The sequence below is a fragment of the Phalacrocorax carbo genome, chromosome 13, assembly GCF_963921805.1.
Source record: "Phalacrocorax carbo chromosome 13, bPhaCar2.1, whole genome shotgun sequence".
In the NCBI taxonomy this organism is placed as follows: Eukaryota; Metazoa; Chordata; class Aves; order Suliformes; family Phalacrocoracidae; genus Phalacrocorax; species Phalacrocorax carbo.
This window is the reverse complement of record NC_087525.1, coordinates 4467781-4486699: the sequence shown is the minus strand read 5'-3', so window position 1 is coordinate 4486699 and position 18919 is coordinate 4467781. Positions and strand designations below refer to the sequence as shown.

The 18919-nt window shown below is 44.6% G+C and overlaps 1 protein-coding gene across 4 annotated transcripts in view; it reads right to left on the bottom strand.

Annotated features, from left to right (window-relative positions):
• MICU1 (mitochondrial calcium uptake 1) overlaps positions 1 to 16428 on the bottom strand; it is a 110776-nt gene extending 94348 nt beyond the window's left edge. For 2 of the 4 annotated variants that reach the window (XM_064464602.1, XM_064464604.1), the window contains exons 1-3: positions 16328 to 16428; positions 15086 to 15176; positions 3547 to 3708 (exon numbers count right to left, since the gene is read on the bottom strand). In XM_064464602.1, the coding sequence (XP_064320672.1) occupies positions 3547 to 3707 (161 nt within the window). In that variant the 5' untranslated portion in view covers position 3708; positions 15086 to 15176; positions 16328 to 16428. Of the gene's footprint in view, positions 1 to 3546; positions 3709 to 11496; positions 11614 to 15085; positions 15177 to 16327 lie in introns of those variants that run through there. The other 2 variants (XM_064464603.1, XM_064464605.1) reach the window with 2 other exon arrangements.
• Between the last annotated feature and the right edge of the window lie 2491 nt (positions 16429 to 18919).

Sequence of the window (18919 nt, the reverse complement as noted above, 5' to 3'; positions counted from 1 at the left end):
CCAATGACTGTGCCAAGATTTATTTCAATTAATTAATTCAGTTCATTATACTAATGCCCAGATACCTAATTGCTTCTGTTGCCAGCCGGAAATCCTCAGAGTTTAAGTTACTGCTTAGCAAGGGTAAACTTCATTAGTCTTCTAAGCTCAGTTGTTTGCATTGCTGAAGTATTCTTCGCCACAGCAGAAGAGAGCAGCATTAGCTACTGCTGTCATGTAATTATTTAGATGAGATATAGTCCACCAAAAGCAGGCAGCAGGAGCTCCTGGAGGACAGCAAAGGAAAGAGGACCAACACTCACCTGCAAGGGACAGCTCTGCAGAAAGCTACACACAGGTGCAGATCACACATGAAGATCCCATCAACCCACCTCCAGTCTTAGCAGGACACAAAATATGTCTTTCCTATCTCACGTCATACAACCATTGCAGTATTTTTACATAAGTCTTTTCAATCCTTATTTCTCTTCTAGCTTTGTGTGGGCTTCCTTACCCCTGTACTGGCTTCTGATGCTGCTCAAAGCCTATCCTACACAACCAGTCTGAAATACCCTGGTTTCAGGCTGCAGAGGACAGTCAGAAACCACCTGAGAAGTCCTGTCTTTCTTCATGCTAACTAGTGGAAAGGGTAAATTCAGATACAGGCATCACCATATTAATCCCTTTTTGCAAGGTTTCTCATCACAAGTACAAGAAATTTGTTTGAAATAAAAAGTTTGGGGTTTTTTTAAGTACTGGTAAGAGATACAGTGCTGCTGCCCACATGTCAGTCAAGAGGAGTTGGGGCATTTACACAAGGCTCTATGCAGATAAGAAGAAATACAAGTCAAATACTCTTTTCCTTCTATTATCCCTCTTCCTCTATCACTGCATCAACTCTAACTTACCTAGCCCAAGAAGCGTAAGATTTTTTCGACCACTTCTTAATTCAGCCTATACAATTGAGGCATTGAAGATGTGAAAGAAAAATAATATTAGGAAAACAAAAGAGAGGGAGACATCCCTCATCTTAAAAGACAACTTCACCAATGGCCTGCAGGTGAGCATCCCTTCCTGCATTGATTGCTTCCTCAAAGGGCAATGGAGCATCTCAGTTTCACTGACAGACCACCCAAGGTTAAGCAGAATATTAGCAGGCACACATTCCTCATTAGATTCATCTGCCATTAAAAGGGCAGTAATTCTTTGTGATGCTGAAAGACCCACACTTAGGAGCTGCTGGACCCTTCAGACACTAACTGTGCAGCACAGGAGAGCTTCATATCACAACAAAAGCACAGCTGCTTCACTAACCGAAGGAAAACAAGCATCACGGGTCACCCCTACACAGACAACTGCACCCGCAGAACTGGTTGTGCAAAGCACCTCCCTAACCTGCTTTGGATTTAACTACCGTTGCAACATTTAATAAATCAAAATCACTTACCACTAAGTGTAAATACTCAGATGCACACAGACATTTCTCTCTGTAGTATATAAACTACATTTTCAGTGACACTTGGCTTATTCAATCCCTTTGCCCTGGCTACATGCGTTACATATTTAGCTTTTATAACTAATTCATTATACTAACTGCAATAACGCAGGATGTAACTACCTGAATAACCCAGGATGTCATTATAAACGTTTTTTTTATTCACCTACACTTATTCTTAAGCTCAACTAACCACTGAATTTATGTATTGTGAAAGACAAAAGGAAATTTGCCATTTCTCATCCCTTGTTTATTTAAACATTATGTTAAGATGCCTGTTTGAGAGTCTGGTTAAAACTCCTACAGGTGTCAGTATGAAGTATTTTCTACACCAAACATATCAATTTTGTTCCTCTTGTCATTCAACAGCTGTATGCCAAGTAATAAAAGTAACAGCATAAGCCTGGATGTACCTTTATTTTACAGTTACAGACATTGTGGATTTATTTCATGGCTCATACGGGAAAGGAAGACTTAAATCTGTACAGTTTTATTTAGTGCTTCGCAAATTTATAAAAGACAAAGGAGACAGAGCAAGGAAAGAAAAAAATAAAAATCACAGCAAGCAAGTCTCTCCTGATTGATGAGGACTAGGGAGATCACAGACCACGCTACACAAAAGAGGCTGCCATCTCCTTCATCTGATTTCCATTACTACTCTCAGCTGAGCAAGGTCAAACCTGGCCACAGTGCCCAGGGCCCTCCAAGGAATGACCAAGTACTCCAGGAGCCAAAAAAAATCATTCCCTGAAATCAACCCTGACCTAGCACTCCACATACCCTTAGCAACTCTTCGCTGCAGGAAGCGCCTTCCTCCTAATAAAAGGCAAAGCTAACAACTGACAATTTGGCTGTTAAAAGCAGGGGTGAGTCTGCTGCAGCAGGGAGATATTAACTCCATGTCTTTGGGAGACCTTTACGTAGGACATGACATCTTACCTGCTTTACAGTTATGCTGAGGACATTTTAAGTGGAAAAAACCCTGCTCACTTCCCTGCCTGAAAAGGGGCGTTATCCTGGCCATGCCTGCAGAGACATCCAGGTCCTGCAGATGAAGAGGCACTCCCTAAGTGCAGATTAGCAAAATGCAGCATAAGACAACGCTGTGCTTGATCACTGTGTTCTTCCTATGCCTGAGCAACTCCTTTTAGCAGACAGAGAGGTTTGACAGCTCTAGGTACAGCCAGAACAATTACCATCATCATCTTCCTGTTACATTAAGACACGAGCCTTCTAGCCACAACACAGGTGAGCAGAGAGCCAAAAATAAATCACCTAAATATTGGAATGGAAATAAGACAAGTTTTCAGCGAAGACTTAATTTTCAGACTTTAACTGAAGCCACAAGCTTGAGTGACACTGCCAGCGTCACGCTGCATCCACATTTTGAGGGAAGATAAGGCAGTCCTTGATTTATTTCAAACATGGCACAGGCCCGGGGTTCAGCGAGGGTCACCTCAGGCAAGCACAGATACCCGCTTTCTCCTCACAGTTATGAGCTTCATTGCTTAGAGTAGGTGTGCTCAGACCCTGGCCCTTAAAAACCTCATGAGCCTTGTGCACGGCTACATACCCCAAAAAGAGGGACTGTCCCCCTCTGTTCCTCTGCTATGTTTTCTATGTGAAGCAGTCAGCAGAACACAAAGCACACCAGAGCAGCATCCCCTGGCCAAGCGTGCTGCCCCTAGCAGCCCTCCCAGAAGCTGAAAGCAGGACATTTTCACTCAGGTTGGCAAGTCAATAGATTTCTCTTTGCACAACACCAGACCCATGTAGCATCACCGTGCAGGGGGAAGCCATGCAGCAAACGTCACCAAGGGCAAACAGCCCATGCTGAGGACAGCTACAGAGGAAAACTCTTCAGCCCTGAGCTTTTTCACATCTCTCTGGCTACTCACAGCAGCAAAGAAGCTCCACAGGGAGTCAGCAACAGCCATTCCTTCCATGCGGCAGAAGCAGGACAAGCAATAACGCTTTGCAGATCTTAAACCCATCTGCAGATACTGGCCACAGGACTAAAGCAGCACAAGATCACAGGCAAAAAAAAAAACCAACGAAAAAATATGTATTACCTCTGCCAAAGGAACCTGGCACTTGCTGTTCCTGCAGTCGTCCCTATAAAAGCCGCCACCACAAGCCTGCGCCTGGTCCTGGGGTGATGTCCCATCCCATGGTAACACCGCACAAGAGCAGACAGCCCTGCTGCAATGGGAAGAAATCGAAGGCGAAACATCCTGTTGAACAAGAACACCACATTAGTGAAGCAACAAACGGTTGCCTGTTGTGGACACTCATGCTGACCCTCAGATATGTGCTTATGTTTTTTCTAAAATAAGAGAAGTTACAGAAAATAACTGTCAAAGATGTTCATTAGATGTTCTGAAATAGGCACGTAACCTGTCTAATAATACTCATAATTTGCTATTTATGTATTGCGTACACCTGGCTGACACACCTTGCTGTCACATCCCAACTATCTACTCCGCTGCTCTTACAGCATTTTCCAAATTCCTCGTCAGCTCTTCCCCAGCATGCTTCATTAAGAGGGAAGATTTGCACACTCCCGCTCAAGTGCCAAGGCATGGAAGATACAGGTAGATCTTACAGCAAATAAGAGCCATTTGGCCAGAGTGAAAAATACAGCTGGATTTTAAAAGGCAAATTAAACCAGATAACAAGCAAACAGGATCACAGAACCAACCAACAGAAAACCCAACCCAGTAATTTTGAATTTCCCTAAGAAAACCCTACTGTTCTTAAGTAACTTCTTTTAGCTAGCCTGGAGCAAAAAGCATTTATATTCAACTTTAAGTATAAGGCAAGTTTCAGAGTGTCAAAACTCCTAAAATACAATCCATATACCATTTCACACACAATGGTACAGAGACAAATGGCAAACCAGAGCTACAAATCTAAACATTACAACAATGGAGAATATGAACCGCAAAACCATCACTTCATCACGCACACCAGTTACAGGAGACAAAGCAATTTTTGCCAGCTCACAAGATTGAAGGCGAAGGGTAAATGTTCGTTTGAGAAGAAAAGGTGCTGTATCTTTTAGTGGAAAAAAGGTTTTATTTCTCATGGTTACAAATTGAGTTTTCCAATCACGGGGTCAGCCTTAAAGGAAATTGGGAGCAGAATGATAAAAGAGAGAATTCCCAAGGCCAGGAAAACATTGGAAGCGGAGAGCAGGGAGCCCTGCCCTGATTTTTTTTTCCTTTTGCTCACCATTGTTGCTGTTCTATTCAAATATTCCCAGCCAGTGAATAACCACAGAACACAAAAATAAAGTCACATCTATCGCCGTTAGCTTTTGCAACACAAGATGCCACTGCATTTTCTTGCTAAACCATTAAGTTCCAACAATGAGAATCTTGGGACCGTTTCGCGCAAACATATCTTACGTGTGCGGTGCGTGATCCCAGTTCAGCTATAGAGAGATTAATACATTACTGCCGTTTTCCATCGATTAAAGCAACAGGATTAAAGCTCAGGATTTCATAACATGAACTGGTGATGTGAACTTAGGGAGGGGAAGAGAGGAAGAGGGAGGGAAGACATATGAAATATTCAGCAGGTAATTTTGAGTGCCAGAGCCCGATATCTTTTAAGGCAAGAGGTGGTGGAGATGCATCTCAAGACTTCACAGCACAATCAAGAAATACGTGGCGAGGGGAAGAAAAGCACAGATATTGAAAAGTCATTAGCAAATCCCTTACCGGTGATTTTTCGTATCAGATCTAAGGCTTTTTCATGGACCTGGGACAAGCGAGATGGGATGGAGGCAGCCGCAGGCTGGGACAGAGGTGGCAATACTGCTCCTGACGGGTAGGGAAAGTCATGGGGTGTCTATCCCTCACCACCCTGGTTTATAGGCAAACCCCCCCAAATTCTGCTGCTCACAGCTAGCGCAACTATCACCCATTTTATATTCATCTGTGCACATATTAAAAACCAAATTTGCAGTCAGCTTACCATTTTGTTTATTCCTTTAAAATTAAATAGGCTTAAAATTAAAGTTTTAATGGAATATAGCCAGCCAACAGCACCTATTCTCCAATCTTCTCCATCTCTGAACAATAGAAGATTTTGTTATGAAAAACAGCTCTTATTTCAAATTTAAAGTTAATTCCATCCTACACAAACCTGATATTCCCATTTCATCTCCAGGGATGAATTTCTGTTACACATCCAGAGAAAAATCTGCAAATGTTATATTCACTGAGAAGCTAATGTTGCCCTTACTTGCATTCCCCATCCTAATTACAGCTTTATATGCCTAAGATATAATGGATAAGGGAAGTGTTGCCAGCATCATTTAATCAGTCAAAATGAAAATCAATCCCCACAGTGCTTACTTTTCAGCTTGAAGAGATTTTTACAACATTTCAGATTGTTGGCTTTAGTACTGCATAAATGTTTTCTCTGACTGAGCCCTAAAAAACCACTAAATTATCCGCTTTGTCCAAGTAATCTCCATCCTTGATGGTGCTGGGATGTTCATCCAGACAGTGCTCACTTAGTAACAATCACCTGAACGAGCTGAAAGCAGGCGGTTGCCACAATAACCCTAAAATCAAGAGTAGGCTTATCTCAGGAAAGACAAAAAAAAAAGGCTGAATTTTCCATGCTTTCCAGCTGCAACTTTACAATTTTTTTTTTTATTTTAAATCAAAAGCGCCATGATTTATGGTATGTTTTGTTAAAAGCTTCAGGCTTTTAAGTCAAGATCATTCAAGAAAGCTGGTGTTTACTTCTTGAAAGATTAAAAGTAAGCACCTTGCCCTAACTGCAGCAATGAAAAGCTTAACATCACCATCTGCAGTAGGTAAGGAATAAAACCAAGATAAAGTATAAAACTCCAAAGAACTGGTGTGATCACAGCTTACAATAAGAAGCAACCTCAATTCTTGCATGATTTAATGCAATATAGATTTTTCTTTTACAAGATACAACAAAGTAGCTCAGAAAAAAAACTCAACTCCAAAATACTGAAAATAAGGATCAAATATAAGAAGTTACCATGATGTTCTAGCAACACTGCTACAAGGAATCTGTAGATCGTATTTTTGTTTCTAAGAGACAAGCCAGTCTCAGCTTAAGTTCTTGCTCAGATCAGCTCTACAGTTACTTTCAGAAGTTGAATTAATATCCTTGGACAAAAGAAAGACTTTTTTTTTTCTCCCAGAAAAGCATGACATATCTGCTTTTATTTGTGCCACAGACATAGGTATTATTTTTCTTAAGCAGAAAAGTCAACTGGCAGACTTGAAGATTTAAGAACAAAGTTTTGTTTACTGTCTGCTACACCAAAACCCATTCCATAGAGCCCAAACTTTCATAAAAAAAACTAAAAAACCCCAACAAAAAAAATCCACCTCACCCCAGTCTCCTTGCCAAAAGAGATCTGACAACCCATCCTGGCACCTGGGTCTCTCTGTCCACGTAGGCACCACGTTTTTGTGCCCCAGCTCTGTGGTTTAAGTTGCTGCAGCAGCTCTCACCCGCCATCAGGTAAGCGCTCAGGGCCCTGCTCTATGGGTACACGTCACCGGCAAGTGGGAACAGCATAAAGCCTCGTATATTTCTAATTTAACATTAAGCATTTTAGTGTCTTCAACATCCAGGAAACCCACAAACTCTGTAGGAAAGTAGTACTTCCGATCCGAGGCAAACGGGCACCATTCAAACCAAGAACATCCAGACCACTTTAAAAGAAGAAATGCAGAATTATTTCAACAGCTATAAATGTCCGTGCTTGACGCAGACATTTTGTTTCCCCAAACAACCACCTTCTGTCCAGTAACCCTTTTTTGCAGGGGATTTCAGACAGGTTCTCTGCTTTTCCCCTGCCATGTCCAAAGCATCAGCAGTCCAGCCGTTGATTTTTCAGTGAACATAAGAATTGACAGATCCCATCTCTCTTGCATCCTTTTTCAGATACCAAAAGAGAAAGAACAAAAAGACTTGCTCCCATTTTCCCAGCGCCCAATTAGCTGATGGTTTCAAGAGACAAAGCACTAAGCAACTCAACCCAGGCAAAAGGGAATTCTTTGCACTTGGGTACCCCCCAGCACTGAACTTTTTGTAGTCCTGTTTGGCAATCCAGAACTGCCTCAGTTTTTAAGATGAAACCCACTTAAAGCAGCTTTTTGATGTCGAAGCTGGCCTCGGTGGCACAAGCACACAAGAGGCAGAACAGTAACTGAATAAGCTGATGGGTGTTTAAATTTTAATCAGAGAAGGGTTCACAGGAACATCTTATTTGAAGAATTTTACTAGGACATGGTAAGCTCACGCATTAGTGTGGAATGTCAATTGTAAATTTAAATGAAAAATTTTATTATGTAGTCAGATCTTCTAAAAAAAGATCTGAATTTAAGAGGCATTGCTTAGGCATAAAGAATTCTGCAAGGACTGGCTGAAATGGAGTCAGTAAGAACTGAAAGAGCTTTCTGGAGCCGTACATTTATTAAAAGGCAAAGTTTGACATTGCCAGAGCGCACCAAGACATCCTGACCCAGCAGCCGGTGTAGGAAAATTCCTCACCTCTCTCCACCTCAGCCCCTGACTGTCAGTCACACCTCAGTGAAGCCAGCGACATCAACTCCAGAAAGCGTGGGGTGCCCTGAAGCAGAGAGCCAGCCGCAAGAGTGCGGGTCTCAGCTCCCAGCTCTCCTGTCTCTGTCTTCTCAAGTGGGTTATTGGGAAAAGAGGAAGGAAAAACTGCAATGGGGAAAAATGCACAACAAATAAATTCAATGGGAAGGAAAAGTCAAGACAAGGGAAAGAGAAAAACTGTCAGGAAAGAAGTTTCACTCTCAACACTAATATAAGGATACTTAAAAATAATCTGAGATACATAAACTGGAGGGAAAACAACCTCTTAGCATCAAACCTGCCTCCACCAAAATTAAGTTGTTAATTTTGACTTCTCCCCCCCAAAGTTCTCCATACTTTCCATTTACAAACTGGTACCAGTAAGAGAGATTTGTACAGGGGTAATTCCTACAAAGAGTGCCTGCGGGTGGATTGCAGCTACCGAGGTCTCTGGATCCATTCCTTCCCCCATCCCCAAGAGCCTGAACTGCTCCTGCTCTTTTCCCCTCCCGTAACTCCAAACTTTCACCTTACCCAGTGCCATTTTCAGATAAAGGATTACTCACATTACCAAAGTTATTAGCTTACTAAGATGCATAAATCAGTTTTGAGAATGAAAATGGAATCTAGCAGCAAAAGTAATTTCTTCTCAGGTATGAGGTTGGGGCAATGTTTGATCACATTAATTTCACTAGAGAGGGAAACCACATTTGTTTCGGAGTACAATTCAAATTGATGGAGAGTCTACAAAGCATCAATCGATAACAGGCTGCCAGGTCTTTAGCAGAAACCTAAGCCATAGCCTGACAATTTCTTTTTAACTGTCACTGCAGTAAGGATTCGCCTCTTCCTAAAATCCTCAGCCCTGAAAATGCACGCTTCCCAACTCTGCAGCTCTGTAACTACACAAAACCATCACCTGTCCTGCCCCTGGGGCTGATCTGTGCTGTCCCCCACAGAGTCAGGATTTCATATTAACCTTTGCTCTGCTCTGAAAGCAGCTGCTATTATAGCCACACTGCTGTATTTCGTAACACGTTTAAAAATTCAGTCTAATATTGCAGTACCGACACGTTTTGGTGTTCTGCAATCACCTTGCCATTAACGTGGCTTATTTAGTGTAACGATTTACTGGGATGATATCCATTAAGACTCCATTATTTATGCCATCCTCATCTCAAGTTGCTTTATTCAGCCAAATTGATCATTTAGCATCGTAAGACACAAAGTGAAAATAAACCAGCAAAACCATGGCTAGCTGTAATTGAACTTGTTAAACTACCACTTTTACACACAGATGGTCTTCTCCTCAATTTAATGCATACATCCTCACTATTAGCTATGTTCAAATTAAAGAAAATGTAGGTTTTCTCTGTAACTATCAGTTACTTTAATTCCTCCCCTATTTTTAAGCACCACATAACCACACCTGGGCTCTCCCTGCATGAAAAAAAATAGTCTGCTAGGCACTGCAGATCATCCTGAGATAGCAAGTACTGGACAGAAGAATTACCCATCTCTCCTCGGGCTGTACAAGTCACCCATGCCGATTTATTTCTACCGAGACTGCTGCCACAGGAGCTTCACCTCAGACTCCAGCAAACTGGCCAGAGAAGAGCCACAAAGCCCAAACACTGCTGCACAGAGCCTAGATTAAAACCCACAAGACTGAAAATAATTTTACTGATCTTTAGTGCTAAGTAGAGAAGATGCGTTGTGAAGACACACACAAGACTTTTGTTTTAGCTTTAATAAAGCACTATTAGTAATTGCAACCAGATTATTTATAAGGATGTAGGTCAGTAGCTAGCTTGGTCTAGGTCTTCCCTTGAAAGGGAGACAGGAGTGCTTACTCAACAGGAAAAGATGTTTGCCCACACACCTTCAAACATTTAGTGTCTGTTTAGGATACTTTGGGGCCAACTAAAATGGCAGAAGCAGCATGGCCTGGCAAGCTCAACAGAACCCCAAGTCTAACCTGCTAGTTGAGTTGCTAGAGGATTTGTGAGTGGATGCAGAGACCACAAACTGCAGCTTTTGAGAAACAAATGAAAAATGAGAGTACTCAAACAAAATAAACCAGTTACATCTGTTGCAGCACCACTGAAAATAGCACCTTCAGCAAGGATAAAATATTTGCTTGCTACTTCAGACAGTCAATCTCCAGCAATGCACAGTAGGGTTTTAGGGGTAAGCTGTGATCTTCCACAGAAATGAATGCTAAAGGCTGTTTTTTTCCTGGTTAAAGTTTTCCTTTCCCCATTCCTCCCCCCCAAAATGCAGCCTGCTCCTTGGGCTTTTCTACCTAGAAAATTTTTCAGTAAACCCCAGCACTGACAAACTCCCTAGAAACATCTCCACAGAAGCCAGTCAGTAACCAGTGGAACTGTAAAAACAAAAACCAAACAAAACAACTTATCTCACCGCTTATTAAGGATAACGAGCCTGTTTCATGAGCTACTTCTACCTTAATCAGTCCAATGTGAAGTTTTCTTCTTCCAACCACTATTACCAAACAATCACGCTGTCTCTGCAAACCAGCCTCAAGAGCAGGCACACCAGAGAAGAGGCATTTTCGCAGGAGGAAAAAAATGACATCAATTTGAGGAGAAAAGGTTTGCCAGAGAACTGTTGGCAGAGGGGTAGAAGCCATAATACTTCTGCCTTTTTCTGTAGAAACTTGAATACAGCAGGAATACAGCTGCTTAACGGCCTGAGTGATTTAACCTCCCTTGCACAACCTGTATCCGTGGGATGTGATTCTCCTGAGAATTCCTAAATTTCACACTAAGTGGAAAGACCCTTCTTGAAGCTCCTGACCTTTCTCCAGCCAACAGCCACCCACCTGAGTGTACCTTACAGGAACAAACAAACGAAGTAGATTTAAGAGGTGCTTATGGCTTACTTGGCTCCAAGAAAGCTGGTGTACATTCTTAATAAACATGTGTTTCACAAGAAAACAACGCTAGAAGAGAAAAATATAAGTAGTCCGAGGAGAAAGCAAAAGCCTCACTAGGCTGTGAAGGTGACAGTTCAACAGGCTTGAGTTACCTGCAGATACACATCCAGCTCCAGAAAGAGACAAGTTTCTTTTTGGAGGTGTCTACCTCCAAAGAAGAGGAGAATCATCTCAGAATTTAACACGGTGAAATCTGTTCCTCTTCTCCTCTCCAACAAGGAGGAAAAAGATTCGCGAACCCACTGAGAACCTGAATTTGAATAACACCTTACAGCAATTTCCCCCTTTCCCATTCTGTCTTTTGAACAGAAACATCACCTGCCACCGCCACTTGCTTTTTTAGAACATGCCTCTCCTGCCCAAAGAGCCGCACTTTGACAGCACATATCCAAAGAAATTTTAAATAAAAATCTTACTGAAACAAACAAAAAAGTTACAGCATCTGTGTTTCATTTACCAGATGGTGATTTCTTGGGAGTTCAAGAGAAGACCGCTGGTTCCCCCAAAAAAAGGAAATGCAAGTCTGAACCACTGCAGCTGCTTTTCCAGCAATACATCATTGGATTAAGTTGAACTACAGAGAGAAAAAAGGATACAGATAAGTCTGGATAGTGCCTTGTGGTTTTAGAACATGACCTGAGGAGCTCGCTTTCAGCATGAACAAGCTGGCAACAAATACTTGGCTCCATCCAAGGTGTCCAGGCAGATAGCACGCCTGTGCTCGCCTGCTGATCTGGAGCACACACCCCACTGAGCAGAGGGCCAGATGAGTCACTGTGCCTGACCGCTACCACCCACCACCTCCCTCCCTGTAGCCATGAAACCAAAACACAAACTATCCATCAGCAGATAAGAGTTTTACTTTGCAGCCCATCAAAATTTCAGCCAACAGGGGAAAAAGGGGATTATATTAATGGGAATAGCAACCGATAGTTAGAGGCTGTAAGAAGAGGTGTAGAGAGACACCTCCATATACCAGTGCTATTAGGGTTTAAATTAACAAAGGCTGAGGCAAACTCTGGGCAACTCCACTATACAGTGAGCATACACCTGGTGCACACACCAGGCAGCTGCACACACAGCACGTAATACACTGGCAATCCTGTACTCTTTAACGTCGACTGGCATAAGGCAGGCATCAATTCTTGCAGATCTTCCTTGTGTTTGTATCACAACTAAGATTTTCAGCAAAAAAAAAATACAACTACTCTTCTAGCTTCTGAAGCAAAAATGCCAGAGATGGAAAGTTTGCATCAAACTAATGAAAACACAGATGTTAAAGTGGTGGTACATAACACAACTAGTCTACACAGATACTAGGTCTCATTTCCATGTTGCCACAGACTGGCTTTGTCTGCATCGCAGATCGACGCACCACAAAATTATCAAGCTGCACGGATTCACAGGTCTCATGTTTCACGCACAGGTCAGCTGCAGCGTTGCTCATCTCAAATCATCATCTTTCTTGCTGTCTGCATGAGGATCTTGGGTTTCATTTCAAAGAGCTGTGAACTCTAACAGTAACAGAAAAACCCAATAATCTGAGATTCAGGGACCCTGGAGACTTAAAAGAAACCCCCACAGCAGAGAAGCCAACTGTTTTCTATTTTTTAAAAAAATCTGAAATCCATTACTTTAAGCCACTGACTTGTTTTGTGGCAGGTAGAGGAAGGGTGACAAGCCATCACAGGCTGCAGGGACAGAAAGGAAACCCTGTAATGAATCAAAGGCTGTTGATGCAAAGCGTTTAAGGCCACACACATTCATGGCTATTATAAACCAGCATGAGTAGCTGACCTGCCTCTGGCTGTGTATTCCCACACACCTGGCTATTCAGAATTCCCAGTTACAAGGATCAGCGCTTTGGTCCACTTTACCTTCTCCTGCCTCATATCCACAGTAGTGCCACCCCAGACAAGAGGATCTCTTCACACAGCAGTACCTGCAGCTCCAAGCGATGGTGGGACCACAATTAAAAGCTGCTCTCCACACAGGTTAAATCCAGAATGCGTGAAAGAAAACTCCATGACAGGTTTCTTGGGGGAAAAAATAGTCACTGCACTCAGACAAGGTAGCAGGCAAAGGTAACCCAGAATTTACTAGCCAACGACTTTGCAGATAACACTCCAGAAGCCGCAGTAAAAGAACGCGTGATCTGAGCAGTCAAGCGGTCTATTTTTTCTGCTTTACAGTATCTTAAACATTTCACTAAGGGGCAAGCCTGCCAAAGACTCTTGGATGGTACATGCTTAGGCAGACAAAGTGCATTTTGACTCAGGTATGAGTCCTTGCATTTCTTATGAAAAATGTCAAACACATCACCCTAAAAAGATACAGCCATCCTCCTCATCAAGAGGCAGCCATGCTATCTGCAACACACCCTTCCTAAAACTATTCTGTTTGAAAAAAACAAGTAATAATATTCTTGTCAATGGCATACAACACTGGCTACCATACTCAAAGACCCCAGGTAACTGTTTCCTACTGAACTCTCCCAAACTGCATCATTCTGCCTAAAATCACATCTACACCAAGGCACGTTTTCACTAACACCCCTGCAAGATCCCAGCAGGAACAGGCAGCATCGGGAGAATTAACAAGTATGGTTTTTCTCTTGTTGTACACAAGCATCCTCAGCCCTACTGCCCTGCGCTGTGTTAAAATACTGTGCACCAGCAAGGCCACTGGAAACCTGGGAAGAATAAAACAAGTAATTCTATATCCCACCTGAGTCCATTTCAAAGAATGTTACTGCAGCATATGGAGGAGCACGCAGCAATATGGTTTTATAATAAACCTAATGTGACTGACAGAACTGTTACTTTGCTCAAGAAATGCTAACCCAGTTGTTTCCACATTCTAGATCTAAGCACAGCTGATGGCTCCCACAAATATCACCTGAAAAATGTAACACTTACAGGATACAGCTTCGAAGCCCTTCTGAGACTTCAAATGATTTACAAGTCTTGCGGTTTGTCCTGTTAAACTGCCCGAGGACAACGGTACAATCTCTCCTCTGACAACACCACCTCAAGCTTACCTTCAACCTGCCCTCTCAGCCAAGAGGCACAAGAGGAACCTATACAGAGGAGTTACTAACAAGGCACGACAAGCTCCAGAGAGCCCCCAGTAAACAGACATTAATGATGTAAGCGAGGCACATCATTCTTTTTCCTCCAGAACAGGAAATCTCAACTCAGTGCACTAAGCATATTGAATATTGCAAAAGTTTTTGCAGAAAATGGATCATTTGGAGAACAAGCCATTTCCACAAGTAAACAAAGAACAGGGGTTACATGAGCTTAAGATATACTGTTGAGCATGGACATTATATTCCTTCTAACATACCAGTAAATACCAGAAAGTTTAAGAGTTTGGTTATACACCACAGGACCTTCCATGCCCTCTTCTGGCAGCAGCTACATTGGCTAAAGAAGCTGCTGCCCGAAACTGGTAGCCACCACAACCCCCTCCAGAGTCCCAGATAAGCAGGCAGTGACGACGGTAGAACACATTTCCCTCACACCCTTGGGCTGGCGAGAAATGCTTTGTTGCTCCAGAAGGACAAGTACACACGGTTTAAGCATCTTTAGTAAATTTTGGTTGGGTTTGGTTCTTTTTAAAATACCTCCCTATGCTCAAATACATTTTTACTGAGCGCATAGGAAGTGATGGGGTTTAGGTTTTTTTTTATATTTTACAAAAAGTGGCACAACTAAGAACGCCTTGATGAGAAGCTCCAGGCAGCAGCCTTCTTCCACAGCTCGCTCCCATGCCTGCTTCACTCCTCCTTCACATAGTGCTGCCTGAGCCTTCCAACAGAAAAGTCAGCACAACTTTTCACACCGCAAAAAGGCAACCTATTTTCCTACAGCTTTAGGAAAAATCTTGGCTGAACACTTCAGGACAAGAATAATTCCAAACAGGGCAGATTTAAGGGTAAACATGAGCCAGATGATTAGTTCTGCAGAATTAAAAGTACCTGAGAGCAGGGCCACAGCCTGCTGTGAGTTGCACACCCTAGCAGGCAGCAACACCATCCTTACCTGTAGCGCAAGCGTATTTGCTCCCAGGTTGTGGGTCAGGCAGTCACAAAGAACGCTAGGAATTATTTCTCAGCAATTGCAGGGCTGTGCTCTAAAAAAAAGAAAGAAACAGAATAAAGATTATAACTCTCTGCTGCCAGCAACGTGCTGCACAAGGTCTCCCTTCTGGCAGTTGTGGCCTGTGTATTGGTGCTCACACGTATCGACCTCAGTACTCGCATCTCAGGCCGCCCGCCAAATGATGAGGGAAAAAATGGTCACGCAGCTGATAAAAAAAAAAAAGCAACACAAAAACCCAAACAAACAGGCAGGCCTTTACTTTAACTCAAGTCTGAACTGGCACTTAAGTTTCTAGAAGAAGCAGCTGCAAAACCAAGTCCTGCCTTGCTTGACCTGCCCACCCCACTAAACAGCCTCAGACTTCGCGCCTTTCCCAAGCGGCTCATTAAACTGAAGGCAAATACTGTACATGTAAATCATGTCATGATAAAGATCAGGCCTTTCTATGCTCTCAGCATTTTATCAACCTAAATTCCCCCTAAAGATTTTCCCAAAGGCAAACTGCACATCAAATACAGTTTGGCCGTTCAGTGAAGTTAAGGCTGTTTAACAAACCACTACTAACGGAAATTGCATTGACCTTAGCTACACCATAGAGCAATAATTCACCCAGCCCTGGCCATGCCGCAAGCAATCCCCTACAGCCACAACAGCAAACCAGAACCGGGGAGCAGAGACCCAACTCCTCGCGCTGGGCGGGAGCTCCCCAAAACACTCCTTGCGGGCCCCCCTTGGCCCAGGCACGCCGAGGGGGATCCTTCCTTCTCCTGCAGTTTACCCCAACAGGACCACCTGAACGCTGTAGCACAGGCACAGACCCGAAGGCTTATTTCAGAGGGAAGAAATTACAGTGCTCCTGCAGGAGCCTCGGGGATGGAGAAGCCATAACGTGGCACCCTGAGCCCTGTGTGACCCGGAAAGCCTGGGTTCTCTAGGCAACAGCTCCCCCTCAGCCCCTGAGCCCCCTCAGCCCCCCGGCCTGGGCCACCCCCTCAGCCCCTCTCAGCCTGGGCTCCCCCACTCAGCCCCCCGAGCCCGGGCTCCCCTCCCAGCCCCTGGGCCCCCTCAGCCCCCGGGCCCGGGATCCCCCCTCAGCCCGTTTCGCGGCGACCACCCGCCCAGCTACCCACAGCCGACTCCCGCCGGGGCGCGGGTAGGGAAGGGAAGGGACAGGACGCTCACCCGGGCCCCGCCGTCCCGCCGGAGCGCACGCAGGCCCCGCCCCCCAGGGCCGCGCTTCCGCGGGCGGGGCACGCTGGGAGGGGCGGGGCGGGGCCTGGCGGGGGCGGGGCGGGGCCTGCGCAGAATGGGCGGTGTTTGTGTGGAGGGGCGTGGCCTGAGTCCGGCGGGGCGGGGCTGGCCGTGGTGGCCGGGAGCCGTGTAGGGAACGTGGGGCGTTTATACGTGTCCTGGAGGGCCCGTGTGTAGGGTCTCAGGGTCCTATATACAGGTCCTGAAAGCCCTGTGTGTAGGGTCTTGGGGACCTTATGCACATGTCCTGAAGTGTGTGCATATACTGTATGAAGAGTGTTTCTGTAGGTCTTGTATATAAGGTCTGAGGGAGCTGCATGTAAAGCCTGAATGACCTGTATATGGAGTCTTAGGAGCTTATATATAAGTTCTGAAAGTACTGTATACAGGGTCTTGAGACCCCATGTATATAGGTCCTGAAAGGCTGTGTATAGGATATGAGAAGTATGTCTGTAGGTCCTGAAGGGCCTGTATATAGGGTGTGAGCGGTTTGTATACAAGGTCTTGGGGCATTATGTATATGTCCTGAAAGGGGTCTCAGCAGTATATATAGAGGGTCTGAGCAGTCTGTATAAACAGGGCCTGAAAAGGCCTATATGTGGGCTCTGAGGTATGTATATGCAGGTTTAAGGCACCAGTGTAAAATGTCTGGGGGCTAAGGCAGCCCTCTATACAGTCTGAGGTTGCTGAAAGCCCTTGGCCGTTTCCTCCATACCCTATTGAATCTCTCCAGTTTCATTTCTGCAATAGGTAATTCTGTCCCTCCAGGCAAATGCTTCGCACACTGGAGGGGCTTCCCGTCCCCACCTGGAGCAGACAGGTGACAGAGGTCCCTTGGCACTGAAAAATGTTCTGTGAAATCCAGCACAAGAAGAAAAAGGGAGCTCTTCCATCACTGTAGAAATGGATAAAATTTGATTTTTCAGATGCTTATCGCTTAAACTGCAAGTTCTTTAGCAGTGTAGGAACTGCATTGCTTGCTCATGTGTTTGGATTTCCCCCCTGGCATATCTGGTTGAGCATTTCTGTGTGTTTCTAATTATAATTCACTTTAAAAATCAAAGGGATTATCTCATGAGAAAAGTGCCTTGTGAGCTGGTCATTCTGCGGGGTCCAGAACAGTTGCTTGGCCCCAGACCCGCAGGAGAGCCGCAATTAAATAGAAATCACGGCCTGTTACAACTGTCCCTCACCCTCCCAGCTGTGCCCGGAGCCTGGCTGGGCAGTATGAACCCTGTCCTCCCATTATGCCTGGGTTTCCTCCCCAGGTATTGCATTTACAAACAAAATCTTCATGGGAGGGTTTGTTTTTCCCATTGACTATACTATTTACAAAACACTAGGGGAAATATTTCCACTGAGCTGCCAGCTTGACACCTCCCACCACCACAAACTTCTCACATACTGGGGAGGGCATCGAAGGGCTCGGGATGATGCCTGCAGGTAGGAAAACCTCTCCTTCATCAAGATAGAAGAGATATCTGTGCCCCGCTGCTGCCATGGCAGCACGTCCTTCATACTGGCCGCAGCGCTCCTTCCTGAATTGAAGGGGCCGGGAATGCACGGACATGGAACCTGGGTGGGGAAAAGCATCATGAGAGGAGAGAGAGGCAAGGGAGGAAGAGAGTTGGGAGAGGGAAAAGGGAAAGGAAAAGAGAAAAGGAAAGGGAAAAGGAAAGGGAAAAGGGAAAAGGAAAGGGAAAGGAAAGGGGGAAGGAAAGGAAATCACATGTGCAGCACATTTCCACATTTCCATATGGGGAAATTTCCATGTGGAAACACTCCCTGGCGTGGTTTTATCTTCTACCAATGAATATGAAGACACCTGGATCCTGGATGCAGCGTCCTGGCCTGCATTCCCTAAATCCGGTGCCCAAACTGGCACTGGCGGCAGAGCTAGGAGGGGGTGCGGGGGCAGAGGAGACGCTACGGTAGAGCAGCAGCTGCTGCAGACCAGTGATGATTTCGACATCAAAAATCCCTGGAAGGCTTGTGTTGCTGTTTCAACTCTGTCTTTGAAAACACCTTAACTTCTTCTTTGGCATCTCCTTTTTATGAGGATAAGGGCAATGGCAAATGCTCCTGCCTCTGAGAAGGAGCAGGGGGCAAAGTAGCCGTGGTTTTATGCCTGAGCACCACATCTGAAAGGGGCTTTTTTGGACAACAAGGGAGCGGTGAAGGAAGTGAGACACCTCAAAAATAAATGCGACTGGGTGTCATCAGTGACCGGGATTTGGAGTAATAAGTATTGCTCCCCCAGGACAGAGCGACGCCCAGGAGTCCCCATCCCAAACGGTTCCTGCAGCAGTAGGGGAACATCATATTTATTAGCCCTTGCTCAGACAGGACAGTCCCAAAATGTAAACTTGGAGGCTGATTTTTGAACCGAGGGAGGGACCCCAGCAAACCTGGTAGAGGGTTGCTATTTTTTCTGGGGCTGTGGGTAGGCACGTCAGCTCCTGGGGCCGTGCCCAGCGGCTCAGGAATGGGATGGCAGCGGGAAGGGAAAATGAAAAAGGCATG